At 62.3% G+C, this 14,043-nt stretch overlaps 1 protein-coding gene across 9 annotated transcripts; it reads right to left on the bottom strand.

The window, feature by feature from the left end:
- Positions 1-351: 351 nt before the first annotated feature.
- PUF60 (poly(U) binding splicing factor 60) lies at positions 352-12,641 on the bottom strand. Of its 9 annotated transcripts, XM_041768774.1 has the most exons (13): positions 11,222-12,120; positions 9,853-9,970; positions 8,236-8,319; positions 5,881-5,976; positions 5,672-5,761; positions 4,675-4,725; positions 2,340-2,501; positions 2,170-2,262; positions 1,812-2,025; positions 1,542-1,732; positions 1,266-1,401; positions 862-1,097; positions 352-783 (listed from the first exon to the last, which is right to left on the bottom strand). In XM_041768774.1, exons 4-13 carry the CDS (start codon positions 5,956-5,958, stop codon positions 484-486), a joined length of 1,551 nt encoding a protein of 516 aa, XP_041624708.1. In that variant the 5' UTR covers positions 5,959-5,976; positions 8,236-8,319; positions 9,853-9,970; positions 11,222-12,120; the 3' UTR covers positions 352-483. The 9 variants fall into 9 exon arrangements, with proteins under 9 accessions (XP_041624708.1, XP_041624711.1, XP_041624704.1 ...); XM_041768777.1 differs by lacking the exons at positions 9,853-9,970; positions 11,222-12,120 and adding an exon at positions 12,484-12,641; XM_041768770.1 differs by lacking the exons at positions 9,853-9,970; positions 11,222-12,120 and adding an exon at positions 12,484-12,590 and having other exon boundaries at positions 8,236-8,316.
- Between the last annotated feature and the right edge of the window lie 1,402 nt (positions 12,642-14,043).

The raw sequence follows: 14,043 nt of genomic DNA, 5'->3' as shown, positions 1-14,043 counted from the left end.
CGTGCGCGGGCGCAGAGCACCATGGGACATGAAGTCCCGCCAGGAACGGGCTCCCGCGGGCAGCCGGGTCGCGTCCCGGGGCCTCGGCCTCCGCCCCCCCGCCCCCCCGCCCTCCAGGTACGGGCCTCCCCCCAGTACTGCGCGGGAACAGGTGATACGGAGTGCGGGGCGAGGCAGCAGGGGCGCCTCGGCGCACGGCCGCTGCCCCCCCCCCCCCCCCCGCCCCAACCCAACCCGGGTCTTGCAGGGCTCCAAGGTGCCCCTCCCCGCCGCTTTCCTTCAGCCACACCCCCTTCCCCCAGGCCGGCCCCAGGGAGCCCAGAAGCACAGGACCACTGCCACACAGGGATGTTGAGGGTCAACAGCATCTGCACCTTTATCCCCACGGGGCTGCTGGCCTGAGACACCAACCAGCACATCAATCACCCTATAAAACCCAGAGGAAACAAGGAGCAAGTGCAAGTCCAGGGAACAGGGCCAAGGTCACGCAGAAAGGTCACTGTTATCAAAACGCTCCTGGTCATATACTTCAGCCACCACCTTGCGGCCAGCAAACCAGCGCCCGTTGAGGGCCTGGATGGCCTTGTGAGTCTCGGATGCTATGGAGAACTCCACAAAAATCTTGACGATGATCTCCGCATCCTCCTCCTCGCCCTGCTTCTCCTGGTAGATGATGACGCGGTTGACAGCACCAAACTTGCCACACTCCTCGGTCACCTCCCCCTCCAGGTCGTCGTCGATGTCCTTGGGGTCCACCATGTTGCGCAGAACCATCACTGTGGACTGTGCGAGGAGGGACAGCTGAAAGCTATAGCTGCTGGATCACTCCCCCTGCCCACCCCACCAGCACCCGCTGCCCACCTCCTGCTTGCGGAGCAGCTTCTGCATCACCATGTGGCGGGCGCTGCTGCCGGAGATGCTCATGTGCTCCTGCTCGCTCAGCATCTCAGGCCGCTCAGACTCGGGAAATAGCTCCTCTTCTTCCTTCTCCTTCTTGGGCTCCAGGAGGCCCAGTGTTGGGGGGCTGGCCAGGATGGGGTTTACCACTCCCACAGAAGGGATGGTGACCGGAATGGGAGGCCGGGCTGGGGTCACACCTACAGCAAACCCACCAGGTCCAGCAGTTACTCTTCCCCCATCTCCACCCTTCCCAGGAAGGCACCCAGCACCACGTGGCCATAGCTGAGCAATGTCCATGGGTGTAGAGGGCTATGCCCAGAGGACTGGCAAGGGAAGAAGGGAAGCCTTGCCCCTCCCAGGCTCACCTGTGATGACTCCTGGGGCCTGGGCAGCCATGACAGCCTGGGGTAAAGCCCCCAGAGGCTGGGCCAGAGTCAGTGCAGGGGACACCAGTCCAGGTGTGGCCAGGGTACCCAGCACCGCTGCACCAGCCACTGCTTCCTGCAACCCAGAAGGCCACCACACTCAGTCCTTGATCTGGCTGCCTCTGCTCAAGACCACACACAGAGCCAACCCCCAAAGGATGAAGGAGGGAGAAGCTGTCACCCACAAATCAAGTATGTGACTAGATCAGCCCTCACCTGAGCCGTGATCTTGGCTGTGGCTGCAGCTGCGGCCACAGCAGCAGCAGGCGGGAGGCCTCCAGGTGTGGCAGGTGTAAGCAGGGGCATGGGGGGTGTAACAGCCTTGCCCACCCGCAAGTACTGGCCACCCAGATCAAAAAGGTTCATGGAAGACACGGCATCCTGGGACGACTGGGCCTTCTCATACTCTGCAGGGCAGGAGCAGCAGTGAGGGTTAGCCACAGTGCCAGGTGGGCCCCACCCTCACCTCAGTCTCTCCGAACTCACCAATGAAACCATAACCCTTGTGCTTGCCAGTTGTAGGGTCCCGGGCGAGCGTGCAGGACTTGATCTTGCCAAAGGCCTCAAATACGCTCTTGATATCGTCGTCTGAAAGGTCCTGGTGCACAGAAGCCACGTAGATGCGGTTGAAGGCTCGTGCCTCTTCAGCTAGCTGGTCTATGATGGGCTGGGCCTGCCCTATGTTGCTAGGTCTCCCTACCTGGGAGAGAGGCAGGGGACAGAGCCCCAGTCAGCACAGGCCTGGCCTCTTCAGGCTTTCAGAGAGGCTGCTCAGCACAGCTGGGGTGACTGAAGACAGAGTGCAACTGTCCTGAGCCCGGAGCCCCACGTCCCCGGCCCTCACCTTGATGTTCCTGCCTCCTAACATCACTGAGTTCATCTGCTCCAAGGCAAGCTGTGCCGCTTCTGGGACCTCGTACTCCACAAAGGCAAAGCCCTGGGTACAGGAGCATGTGGTCAGGCCAGCACAGCCCAAGGTGGGAAGGGGCGGGGCAGGGGCAGACTAAAGCCCACCTTGTGTTTCATGGTGACGGAGTCCCAGGACATGTCAATGCTCTTGATGGGTCCAAAGGGAGCAAAAGCCTGGCGGATGGTGTCTTCCCCGAGCTCATAGTAGATGGAACCCACGTAGACCCGGCACATGATGGCCAGTGCCCGCTGCCGCTGAGCTGCCATCTGGAGCAGGACACAAGGGGAGAGAGAGCCACTGGCTTGTGAGGGGGTGGTAAGAGGCTGGGCAGCCCACTCCCCTCCTGGCCCACCTACCCAGCTCCGCCGTGGGGAGGGCTCCCCACGCGGCAGCGCGGTGCAGGCTCAGCTCCTGCAGGCAGGGTGGCAGGGGTCAGTAGGACCCTGCCCCCAGGACAGAAGGCCGGGCCCAAAGGTAGGACCCGGGCGCACCCCAGCCCATGCAGGTCCTGGGCAGACTGGCAGCAAAGCTGATGGGTGGTCAGGAGGCAGGGCTGCATGCCCTCCCACCCTGCCCCCTTCCAGTCTGGGGACCAGGTCCCCCAGGCGCCGGTGGCAGATCCTCCCAGGGTCCTGGCCAAGTGCTCGGACAGAAGAGGGGGGGGGAAGCCATCCAAGCTGGAGGGACCCACTAGTGTGGAGGCGAGAGAGGGGCAGAAGACAGGGCAGCTGCTGCCCAGAAGAGAGCCCAGGGGAGGAGGTCAGGAGCCCAGATGGGGGCCCCTGCAGAGAGAACAAGGAGCAGCTGCTCATGCAGGGCCAACTCAGGTTGGGGCTCAGCATTCTGCAAACCCCCATGTGCTGAGCACCTGACAAAAAGGGCTGGCTGGAGCTCACATCTGCAGCACCAAGGACCCTCAGAAGGTGGCAGAACTGCCAAAAAGAGAAGCCCCAGGGCTCCTGGAGCGGGGAGGTAACAGGCCCAGCAGGCCCAGAGCTCCGCTTGGGCACACATGCCTTGCACTGGGGCGAGCTGGGGCCAAGGGACTGCTCCAGGCCCTCAGGGATGGGGTTCCCACCCCTGCCACCACTACACGATGTGCTAGGCAGGGGGGGTTTCCACAGCCACACGCAGCGGGCCACCAGGAGGAGCTGAGCTCTGGGGAAGACACCATAGGCCCAGGACAGGCAAAGAAGATGGGGTCCTGGCTCTAGCTTCTCCATAAACAGGGGCTTCCCTCACCCTCTAAAGGCCCCCACAACTGGAGACCCTCTTCAGACACCAGCTGACCTAGTATATAGGCCAAGCCTTCCCCTCCTTCAGAGAGGAGCCTAAAAATCAGGTCCACCTATCCCCCAAACTAGGAATTCCCCCCAAATGGGACTGTCCTCCTCAAACTGGGCTCCTGACAAGTAGGCCTCAGGCCCCCGCTGAGACCAAGGACCACCAAAGGTGGAACTGTGTCCCCACTTGCACCAGGTACCCCAACGTGAAACCGTATCTGCCCCTTAGGTCAAAATTCCCCAGGATAGGAGCATGTCTCCTCTTCAGTGTGGGGTTCCCCACAGCAGGTGGGCCAAGAGCCCTCTCCCTGACATCTCCCCGCAGACAGACACTTTCCAGACAAGATACTGGGTCTGTCTGGCCCTCAAAGACAGGGCCACATCTCCCCTGTGAGAGCAGCGCATTCAGGGAAGACCCCCAGGAAAGAGCCATGTTTCCCCCTCAGACTCCGTGGAGCGGGGTCTGGCCTCCTCCTCAGCTCTGGGGGATGGAGGAGCATCTCCTTCCCAGACTCCTCCGCCCGTGGCAGCCAAGGCCTCAGCTACCGCCTCTGCCTCCTCCCTGGCCCACTGAGCTCAGCCCAGCCCCTGCCTGCTCCCTGGCTGCATGGCCCCTACACCTTGCTGACAGCCAGGCCCAGAGGACCAAGTCATTGCCCTTCCCTCTCCTGCTTGCTTGGGACCCCCCAGCCCCCCACCCCCACCCCATCCATCCATCCTCCCTCCAGGGTCTGATGGGGCCGTGAGTTAGGACTCTTCTCTCCTCGGGGGCCTGACCCCAACCCAGGAGCCCGTGCAGCCTGGAGACCGGCAGAGCTGGAGGCCCAGGCGCTGCGCCTTGTGCGTGCAGGCGACATGGGTGCAGGTGGGCCTGGCGTGGGCAGCTACCCTCCTGGCCTGCTGCCCTCCGCAGTTACCTGGCCGGTTAGTTTTAAGGCGGGACCTCAGAGCAGATGGAGGCCTCCCCAGGGGCGGTCTCGGGTGGGTGCCCGCCCACACCACTGGCCCCGCCACGCCTGGCGCTCTGCTGCGCTCGTCCCGAGCTGGCGGGCAGGGCCGGCTAGGGGAGCAAGGTCCCCAGCACGCGGGCTGCACTGCCCCCCTCTAGCCCTGACTAAGGACATGAGCCCCGGAAGAAGTGAGCATGTCTATTGACCGATTGCAAAGGTGAGAGAGGATCTCCAAAGCCCATTGTCACTGCTGCCATCTGAAAGACAGTAAAGACAGAGTTCAGTCTGTTGGAGCCGAGCAGTCTCCCGCTCTTGTCACACCTCACGCAGACAGCGGCAAGGCCCGGAGTCCCCGCCCTGCCAGGGAGGTCCGCCTGCCTTCCCAAACTGCCAGCCAACTGGCCAGCCGCCGGCACCTGCCCAGGGGGGCCTCAGAGCCCCAGGTGCCCCGCCCCACAGCCTGGCCGGCGGGGCAGAAGGAAGGGAGGGGGAGGAGGGGGGAGGGGAGGAGGAAGAGGAGGAGGAGGAGGAGGAGGAAGAGGAGGAGGAGGAGAAGGAGGAGGAGGTGGTGGTGAGGGGGAGTATGTGTGGATGGAGCACAGTGAAGAGCCAGGGCATCTCCTGAGGGCTGGGCAGGGGGGCAGGGGGCTCGAGGCCCAGGCACCTGTCAGCCTCGCCCTGGCCTCTTCCCCACAGCCATTGTGGCTTCTGGCCACAGGGCTAGAGCAGGGCCCTGCTGGAGGAGCCCCCTAGCCTGTCCTCTGTCCTGGACCCCAGCTCAGGTGATCTGGACTCACTGCAAGGGTCAGGGCCTGACCGCTCTTATCCGAGGCCATGGGGATGGGGAGGATCGCCCCTACATGCTGCACCGTCACCTGGGCACAGAGGTGACCTGAGGCGACAATTTCAAGTCCGAGAGGAGGAGCCAACTCAGGGTACGGGGCACAGCTACAGCGAAAGGGCAGGGAGGGGGCCATGGGCACTCAGCAGATGGGTAAGGCTGGGCCACTCATGCCTCATGGATGAACCCGGGTGCCCCAAGAACGAGTCCTTGAGAAACAGAACCACATCGCCTCGTGGGGACGGCCACAGGCACAGGAGGAGGAAGAGGAGGAAGAGGAGGTGGAGGTGGTGGGGAGGGGCGGGGGGGCGGCCTCCAGCAGAGCCAGCACCGAGGCCGGAGGGTAGGGCCCGGCGGCTCACCTGCAGGTTGGTGAGCTGCTGCTGCTGGTGCGCGATGGTCTGCTTCACCAGCACGCTCTTGATGCTCTGCTCCATGGCGTACTTCTTGGCCTACGGGAGAAGGTGGTGAGGAGCACTGGGGGGCCCAGCTTGTGGGGAGATGCGCCTTCCTCTGCCGACCGCCCTCCACCACCACCACGCGCACAACTCCCCGGGAGGTACACTCTCACCTTCTGGAGGGCCTCTTGCTGCTCAGGCGTCAGAGGAGGCAGTCCCAGCTTCGCGGCTGTGCTCTGCCCGTTCTCCATCTTGATGGAGTCTGTCCCCTGGCGGTGGGGAGCAGGGGACTCATTAAGGACACGCTCGAGACCTCCCTCCAATGGCCCGGGAACACCCCCCCCACGCACAACTGCACACGGCCCCCAACCCAGGCCGCTCCCAGGACAGGCAGGGCCTACCGCAGACTGTCACCTGCCTGGCCTGGATGTGGGCCCGCCCCACCCAAGACACATGCCACTGAGGAAGGCAGGTACCTTGGGGGCCTTGCGATAATCCAGAGCGGCTGCAGGGCCCAGGCCACAAAGGCCTCCTCAGGAGCTACCGACAGGCAGCAAGCAGAAGGAGGGGCCCAGCCCTTGTAGCAAACATGACCCCAGAACCTCAGTATTATGTTGTACAAGAGAGGTGGCCCTGGCCATCCTTTGTGAGAAAAGAGGCCATGGTTCTCTGGATGTGCAGGGACCCCTTATTCCTAGACTACCGTGGCATCCACCCCTGCCCCATTCCTCCCCACAGCCCCAGCCATGTCACAGACTCGGCGTCCCTGTTTGGGTGGAGTTCCAGGGACCACTCAAGGAGCAGAGAAAGGAAAGGGCCTCCCTCCCGGCACACCTCCATGCACCCCCGCCCCATCCCTGCCTTCTATGGAGAACCTGGAGCTGCTCTCCCAGTCCATAACAGCCTGGAGCAGGGCTCCACCCCACCTCCACCAGACTCCTCCCTGGGCTGTGCTGAGCCCCCTGGGAAGAGAAGCCAGGAGCAGACCAGCCACAGAGGAAAAGTGGACCTGCCAGACCCTAGCCAAGCGAACATGAGGACCCGGAGAGGTTTTGGGGGAATGGGGGTGGAGCAGGCACAGCCTGCTGCAGACAGAGCCGATGCAATAGGATTAAGTTTACATTCCTTTTGTCAAAATCCATTTCTAAGCTGTTTCCAGGGGAAAGAATATAGCCGTGCGAGCAAAAAGAAAAGCACAGCCACCAGACCAAAGACTCTGTGTGTGTGTCCAGGGTCAGATCACACGTGCCTGCCCACCAGTTCAGAGGGCCTGGGGCTACCCAGCAACTGCAATGAGAGACCACCGCCAGCCCCCTCCAGAGGGGGTGTTCTGCAGCCTCAGGAGGGACAGTGGAGGAGAGAGGCAGATCCCCAACGCGGACGTTACGAGCAAAGAAGAGGTACAAAGGAGGCAGGAAAGGGCCAGCTGATCCAAACCCCAAGAACCACCAGCCTGACCAGCCCAAGTATTGGGTTTCCAACACAAGGTCAAAGGGCAGAAGGGGCGTGGAGGCCCCCACTCTGGCGACCCAGTCTGGCCCCTGAGGCTTGTCCTCTTGGGCCTCCCAGCTGGCCGCAAGCCCGGTTCTCCTTAGTGGGACAGAGGCCCTGAGAGCTGGGGGCTGGGACTCGAGCAGGCTGTCACCATGGTGATCAATGCCAACCCCCTCCCAGCCCCTCAGAAACTTTTGAATCTCTTCTTTGTCTCCGTAAACAGAAGGCCCTTCTCCCATCAGCCAGGGCGGGGAGGGCTGGCTAGAGGGACGGCCTGGCCCCTTTGCCCATCTGCTTCAGCCCCTATGAACTCCTAGGATCCAGGCTGCACACTACAGCCAGCCCTCCCCCCAGTGTACTGGGGGGCCCACAGGAGGGCCCCCAGGCCACCGTGGTGAGCGCCCCCCCAGGGCCCCCTGGAGGCAGGCGCTGCCACGGAGAAGCACAAAGCACCCTACTGCCCAGCGACAAGGACTGGCTCCACCTCCTATAGGACAAGCTCCCAAGGGTGAAACAACCAGAGCAAGACAAGATCTACCCACGCCCACTGTGAAGCCTGGCCCGAGTCCCAGGCAGACCCCCATGCTTGGGCTCACACATTATTCTGCTTTGTTGTTTTATTTAAATTTGAGATCCAAAATGAAGACCCGTGTTTCTATTAATACCCATCCTGTTCTGAAACAGCATGCCCGCTCCCTCGTGTGACACTGATGGCGAACAACCTACCCTGGCTCAGGTTCAGCCCCCACCTGACCACCATCACTATCTGTCCACAGCCTGAAGACACACGAGGTTGTGAGCCACCGCAGAAGCAGGGTGGACACTACGGGGGGAGGCGGGAGCCAGGCCTGAGGCTGGGAGGTAAGGGAGCAAGACAGGAGCCTCTGCCCAGAAGGCAGAGAAGAGTCCCTAGGGCTCCTCCCGCCCAACCCCCTCTCTCTGGGCCCAGGGATGCATAGGCGGGTAGGCGGGCAGGCAGGCGGGCAGGCGGGCGGGCGGGCAGGCCTGAGGGCAAGGATGCTTAAGGTCAGTACCTGTGGAGGTTTCCATTTGTCTCCCGCTGCCACCACTGCCGCCGCCGCCGGCTCGGACCCCCCTCCTTGCTGGCCATTGACCTGCTGCAGGCAGGAAGGAGATGCTGTAATGGACAGTCGTAAGGCCCACCCACCCCGGCCCTCTCTCCCCTTCCCTAGCTAAGGGCTAAGTGCCCACGGACGACAAAGAGAAGCCAGCACAGACACAGGAAGAGACCAGCTCCGGCTTGGCCCCTGTGCATCCCACAGTACCCCACTCCACTCCACCCATTCTTCCAGAACACCTGCAGCTGATCAGGACCCTGGCATGAGGTCCTGGCTGACCTGGCAGGACCTAGGGTAGCCCAGAGTCGACAGGGAGCCATCAGGAAGGGACAGGACAGGAGACAGGAGAGCTCTTCCCCCATGCCAAGGAAAAGCATTGTCCCCTGGGTCCACAGCTGAGGTCCTAAATATCAGTGCCTCTCCTGCCAGCAGGCTGGGCCAGGCCAGACAGGATGACAAGGGGCACAGCTGGCCATCTCCTCTCACCCCTCCTGAGGCAGACAAGGACACCTCTCGAGCACCCCATACACGTCTGGGTTGGGCCCCCGGGCTCGGCATGAATCAGGCCCAATGCCTTCTACAGGCTCTGGTCAGGCCCACACCCCAAGCCCCTCCTGAAGACACCTCTGAAGAGGGCTGCCCTCTGAATGACAGGGCCAGGCAGGTGGTCTGCACGCACAAGCCTTCCTCCCCCAGCAGTCAAGCTGTCCAGCACTGAATAACTCCAGGGAAGGCAGCTAAGGGCCTGGCCATACCCCATACCCGGAAGGGCCATGGAGCCACTGCCATGCAGAACCAGCCGGACGGAAGGAACAGCTCCCAACTCCGCTTAAAAGGATGGCAGGAGCAGACAGGCCAAGGGTGGTGGGCAACATGTTGTGGGGAGGGGAACTTGGTGGAAGGGCCCTGACACCTACTCCACCTTCTCAGAGGCTGCACGGCGGGAACTGAGAGCACTTACCCCACTCCCATCTTACGAGACCCACCGAAATCTAGGAACACAGGGGACAGCCATGCCTGCCCCTGGAGCCCTGTGCACAAAGCCAGAGGCTGGGCTGACTTGGCCAGAGGGGGTCTCATGGGCTCTAGCCCCAAAGGAGACAGCAACACCAGCCTGTGTGTGCTGGAGACATGGCCAGTGGGCACAGAAGCTGTGGCTAACCCTCAAGCAGCACCTTGGCTGGAGCTGCTCTGAACTCAGCACCACTGCTACTTCGCAGAGAACGAGCCAAAGGATGGGGGAGGCCCTTCTGACAATGGGTCCCACCGAGTGGGTGTATCGCAGCTGGGGGACAGGTCAGCGTACGGCTTGGCACCCCCAGGAGCACATCTGGAGCAAAGACTGCCCTCTCAAGGCTCACAGCAAGAGATCACTTCAGGTCTGGGGAAGCAATCCAGCTCTCAGACCCATGAACAGAGCCGACCCCAGGGCACATTTACAACTTCCTGTTCTCCCAAACTAATGGAATAGCCAACACAGGAAGCAGGACATTGCTGGGAGAACACAACTCAGAAAAGCCTTCTCAGGAACAATTAGTCCAGCAGAGGATACTACATGGGACATCCCATCACCTCCAGAGAAAACAAGTTCCTCGTCCCGCAGAGCTTCAGCTTCTGTCCTAAGCAGATGCTAAGAAGGCTTGGAGAAAACTGCCTTTTATCATCACAAGCAGTCACATGCTGTCACTCCCTGGCAATGAAAGTAGAAAAGGTTGGTGGTCACTAAGCTCCTCAGCACCAGGCAATGGCACCTCAAAGCCTGAGAAGTCCCCTCTGGGAGGCAACGTGGCCCCATGAACCTGGGACCCAAACGCCCACACTGCCACTGCTCAGCAGCCCAGAATAAAGAGGATTATCCCTACTAGAAAACCAGAAAAGTTAGGTAATTATTTAACATTTCCAGGTTTCTGGCTCTTCAGGTCTGTGTCCTGGGGCTGGCACGAAGATTCGGTAAGCCACTCCACGTCATCCACGCACACAGCAAGCAAGCCCTACGTTCTAGTCATTAACAGCATCGGTGGAACACCCAGAGTCAAATCCCCAAAGCAGAGCTGCCGCAGGATGCTTTCCGTCTGTTCAGTCCTCTTCATGAAGTGCCATGCTACCTACCAGACGGCTAGCCTCTGTGCTGGTCAATTTGGATGCAGGAAAAACAAAACAAGGCACGTGCCAAGCAGCACCTACATAAGGTGACTTCTGTGGTTCATGAGCGCTGAGAAGAAAATCAAGCTCAGGATGTGAAGAAGGGGACTGAGGCACACTGGGCCTCAGCAGCCAGGGAGGCCTAGCAGGGAGCGCGCAGGCCAGGGTCTTCAGGAGGAGAAAGCGACGGTGCCCACAGGAAAGGGAGAGGGTCTGGTCCCCCGGCCCCAAATGAAACCCCAGGGTAATGGCCACAAGCAGGACTGAGACCTGCTGTGAAAGGTAGGGAAGAACGGACTGGTAAATCACAGACACACGCTGCCACCACAAGACTGTGTCCCTGCTGGGAAGGGCTGTGGCCTGTTTCTGCAACCACCAGGTGGAAGGCACAAGTGACAAGAAGCACTTCTGCGTTTTCCTGTGTCCTTCCCTACCAGAGGACTGTCAGCCAAGCTCCGGGTCACTCTACCCCACCTTCCTGAAGCCACATCTTAAGACAGCAACCAGCGCTGTTGAGCAGGCACAGATCACAGGACAGAACAAGCTCTCACTACGCCCAACTCAGACAAGACAAGGACACGGGCTATCTAGAAACCTGTCCCCTCAACAGGGTAGGAGAGGAACACATCAGGCCACAGCCTGGATGTCACTCCCGGAATTTGATGTGAGCCTGGGATTCTACAATTTCCACACCCCAACTGACCCGTGCATGTTAACCTCTTAAAATAATTCAATGGGCCACAAACAGCCCTGTTAAAAACCTCAACTTATGGGGCTCAGACTTCTTGCCCATGCCCACCTCTACGGTGATGCACGCGTGTCTGGCACTGTGCCACGGCAGAGCTGAGCCAGGGCATCCCTCGGGCTCCAGAAGAACGGGGTGCTTCCACTTTCAGCTTCCAGCAGCCGCCAAGGCCACGGCCTGCCGTTCCTGCTGCTCTAGGATGCTCAGGGGAAACGAGCCATTCACTCTCACGGGCTTCTCCTCCCCCTCCACACCTTCCCAGGAGTCTGCGTCCCTGTCGCCCAGCCGCCCTCCCCTCCACTGTCCAATTCTAACCGCTGTCCGGACCGTCACCAGGTCCTCCACCAACATCGCGTTCCTAACCTCCCTCTCACGAAGGTCACTTGTTCCTGTGGCTTCAACGGGAAGCAGGACGTGGTAGAAGAAGATTAGCCAGATCTGAGAATCCCAGAGTGGGCTCCCCTCGCAAGCTGGGGCCGGGGGAGCCAGTCTGTGCCCCAGTGACACCGGTGCAGCCTCCCCCACTGGGTGCCAGCCCCCCGCTCCCGGCCTGGCCAAGGCACGCTCCCTGACCCCCAGACGTCTTCCCTATCTGCCCAGCCTCCAGCCACATGCGGAACAGTCGCCTTCTCAGCCCGGCCTCGGCAGGGCACTCTGCGTGCGGGCTGGTGGCAGGTAAATACGCGCGGTGACGCCACGAAGGCTCTAGATCAGACCCTCCTGGAACCGGGTGGGGAGGGAAGAGGGTCAGGGGAGGCCCCAGCACGGAAGGGCGGGTGTCCCAGGCTCTGCGGCCAGGCCGCTCACTCCGCATCACTAGAAAGCGGGTGACCGCCGAGCGGGGCAGCGAGGGGCTCCCTGCTCCGGGCGCCCGCAGACCCCGGCCCAGGCAGGGACGGCCCCTGCCCCACTGGGCCGCCGGGGACAGCCGCGGCTCCGGAAACTCGCGCCCCAGCAGCACCTCCCTCCTTCCTCGGGGGCCGGAGCGGCGTCGGCCGGGGCGGCCCCGCGCGCAGCGTCAGCGGGGAGCGCAGGCTCCCTGCAGGCCCTGAGGCCTCTCCGCGGCCGGGCCCGGGCCGACGCCGACCGCCGGAAGCCGTCGCCCGCGAGCCGGAAGCGGCGGCCCGGCCCGGCCCGGCCCCCGCCTCGCGCCCGCCCCGCCCCCGCCCCCGCCCCCGCGTCGCGCGAGCGAGAGCCGCGGGGGCCGGGAGCCACTGCGCGTCCCCCGAGAGGCCTCCGGCGCCCTGGCCGGCCCGACGGCCCACTCCCGCCAGCTGAGCGGCGGCCCGCGGTCGCGGTCGCGGCGGCCCACTTACGAGAGCTATGGTCGCCGTCGCCATCTTGCGTCCGTCGCGGCCGCCGCGCGCGCCACACGCTCCTACTCCCTCCGCGGTCTCGCGCGATCTGGGAGCCGGCGGAAGCGCCCGAGGAAGGACGGAAGTCTCGCGATACGAGGCCCTTCGCCCTCGGCGGGGGCGGGGGCGGGGGCGGGGGCGGCAGAGCTTCGGCGCGGGGAGGGCCGGTGGCGGCTCCGCGGCGGGGCGGGCGGGGGGGTCGCGGCGCGCGCCGCTCTCGGGTCGCCGGGGAGGGTCCCTCAGCGCCTCGCCTCGCCCGCCTGCCCCGCTCCGGCCGCCGCTCTACGGGAGAGCTCGGGGTGCGTGTGCCCCCTCCCGGGAGGCCCCCCCGGCTGCAGCCGCGCGTGCGCGCCGGGGTCGGGAGGCGCCTGCCCGCGGGCCGGGCGGGGCTGTGCGCTCGGGGCCCAGCAGCCCGACGGGGGCCCGCACCCCGGCTCCCCCAGGGCCTGCAGCCCTTTGTCACAGGCTCCGGGCGCCCAGCAAGGCGTCGGCCCCGAGGCCCTGACGGTGAGCGCGCACCTGCAAGCCCAGGCCTCAGGCCGCAGTGCGCCCCGGGCGGCCCGGCCGCCTCTGCACCCTGGGAGCCTTTGAAATAAAACAGACACTGGTGGTTAAGCGTGGCAGGGCAACTCCTTAAAATCCTTCCCCTTCTAAAATGACAGGGAAAGAATTTTGCACGGGCAAAGCCCCGTGAACACGGAAGTCCTGCAGCTGGAGGGAGGCGGACAACGCTTGGAGGTTAGTGTACGAGGGGTTGTGGTGAACGTGTAGTCGGAGAAAACGAGGAGACCACGCCCCTCCATCCCTACTGGCCCTGGCTGGGCTGTCAGTAGGGTCCGGTGCCGACAGAGGGAGATTCGCGGCCTTTCCCCACCTCCACCCCTGCTCCCCCTCTAGCCCCCAGCATGTGCCATCCACGGGCCTCAGCTGCTCTCTGCAACTGCTCCTGGCTCAGAGGAAGACTGGCAGCTGGAGGGTGCTCAGGGGAATGGGCAGGCTAGATCCCTGGCCTCAAAAACCACCAGGCAATAAGCCCCACCACTAAGATATCAGTCTTAAAAGCAACTGGGCAGCCCAGGATCACCAGGCACCTAAGAAGGAGGAAGGAAACAAACAAAAACAGAAAAAGAAAAGGGATACGGAGGAGCTGAAACAATAAAGCAAGAAGAAAAGCTAAAGCCATGTCCTCAGAGATACTAATGAGAGGATGTTGCATCCAAAGCCAAAACATCAAGGTATTGTACACGTGAAACGAATACAACACTGTGTGTTAGCTAACCGGAAGTAAAAACTTGGAATCGAGAGCAAGAGGCTATAAAGAAAGAACACTCAGCAATGTGAACGAGCGCTTAAAAGTGAAAAATATGAGAGGAAAATGAACGATTCAATAGAGGGCTGAAAGAAACAGCTGAAATCTTCAGAATGCATAAAACAAAACCTGATAGGTAGAGGAGAGAAAATATAATCGATCACGGTGAGCAGGGTTCTCCAGTGCTTAGAACTGGCCTAGTACCTCAGCAG

The sequence above is a fragment of the Vulpes lagopus genome, chromosome 9 (assembly GCF_018345385.1).
Source record: "Vulpes lagopus strain Blue_001 chromosome 9, ASM1834538v1, whole genome shotgun sequence".
Taxonomy (NCBI): domain Eukaryota; kingdom Metazoa; phylum Chordata; class Mammalia; order Carnivora; family Canidae; genus Vulpes; species Vulpes lagopus.
This window is presented reverse-complemented; position numbering and strand designations above follow the sequence as displayed.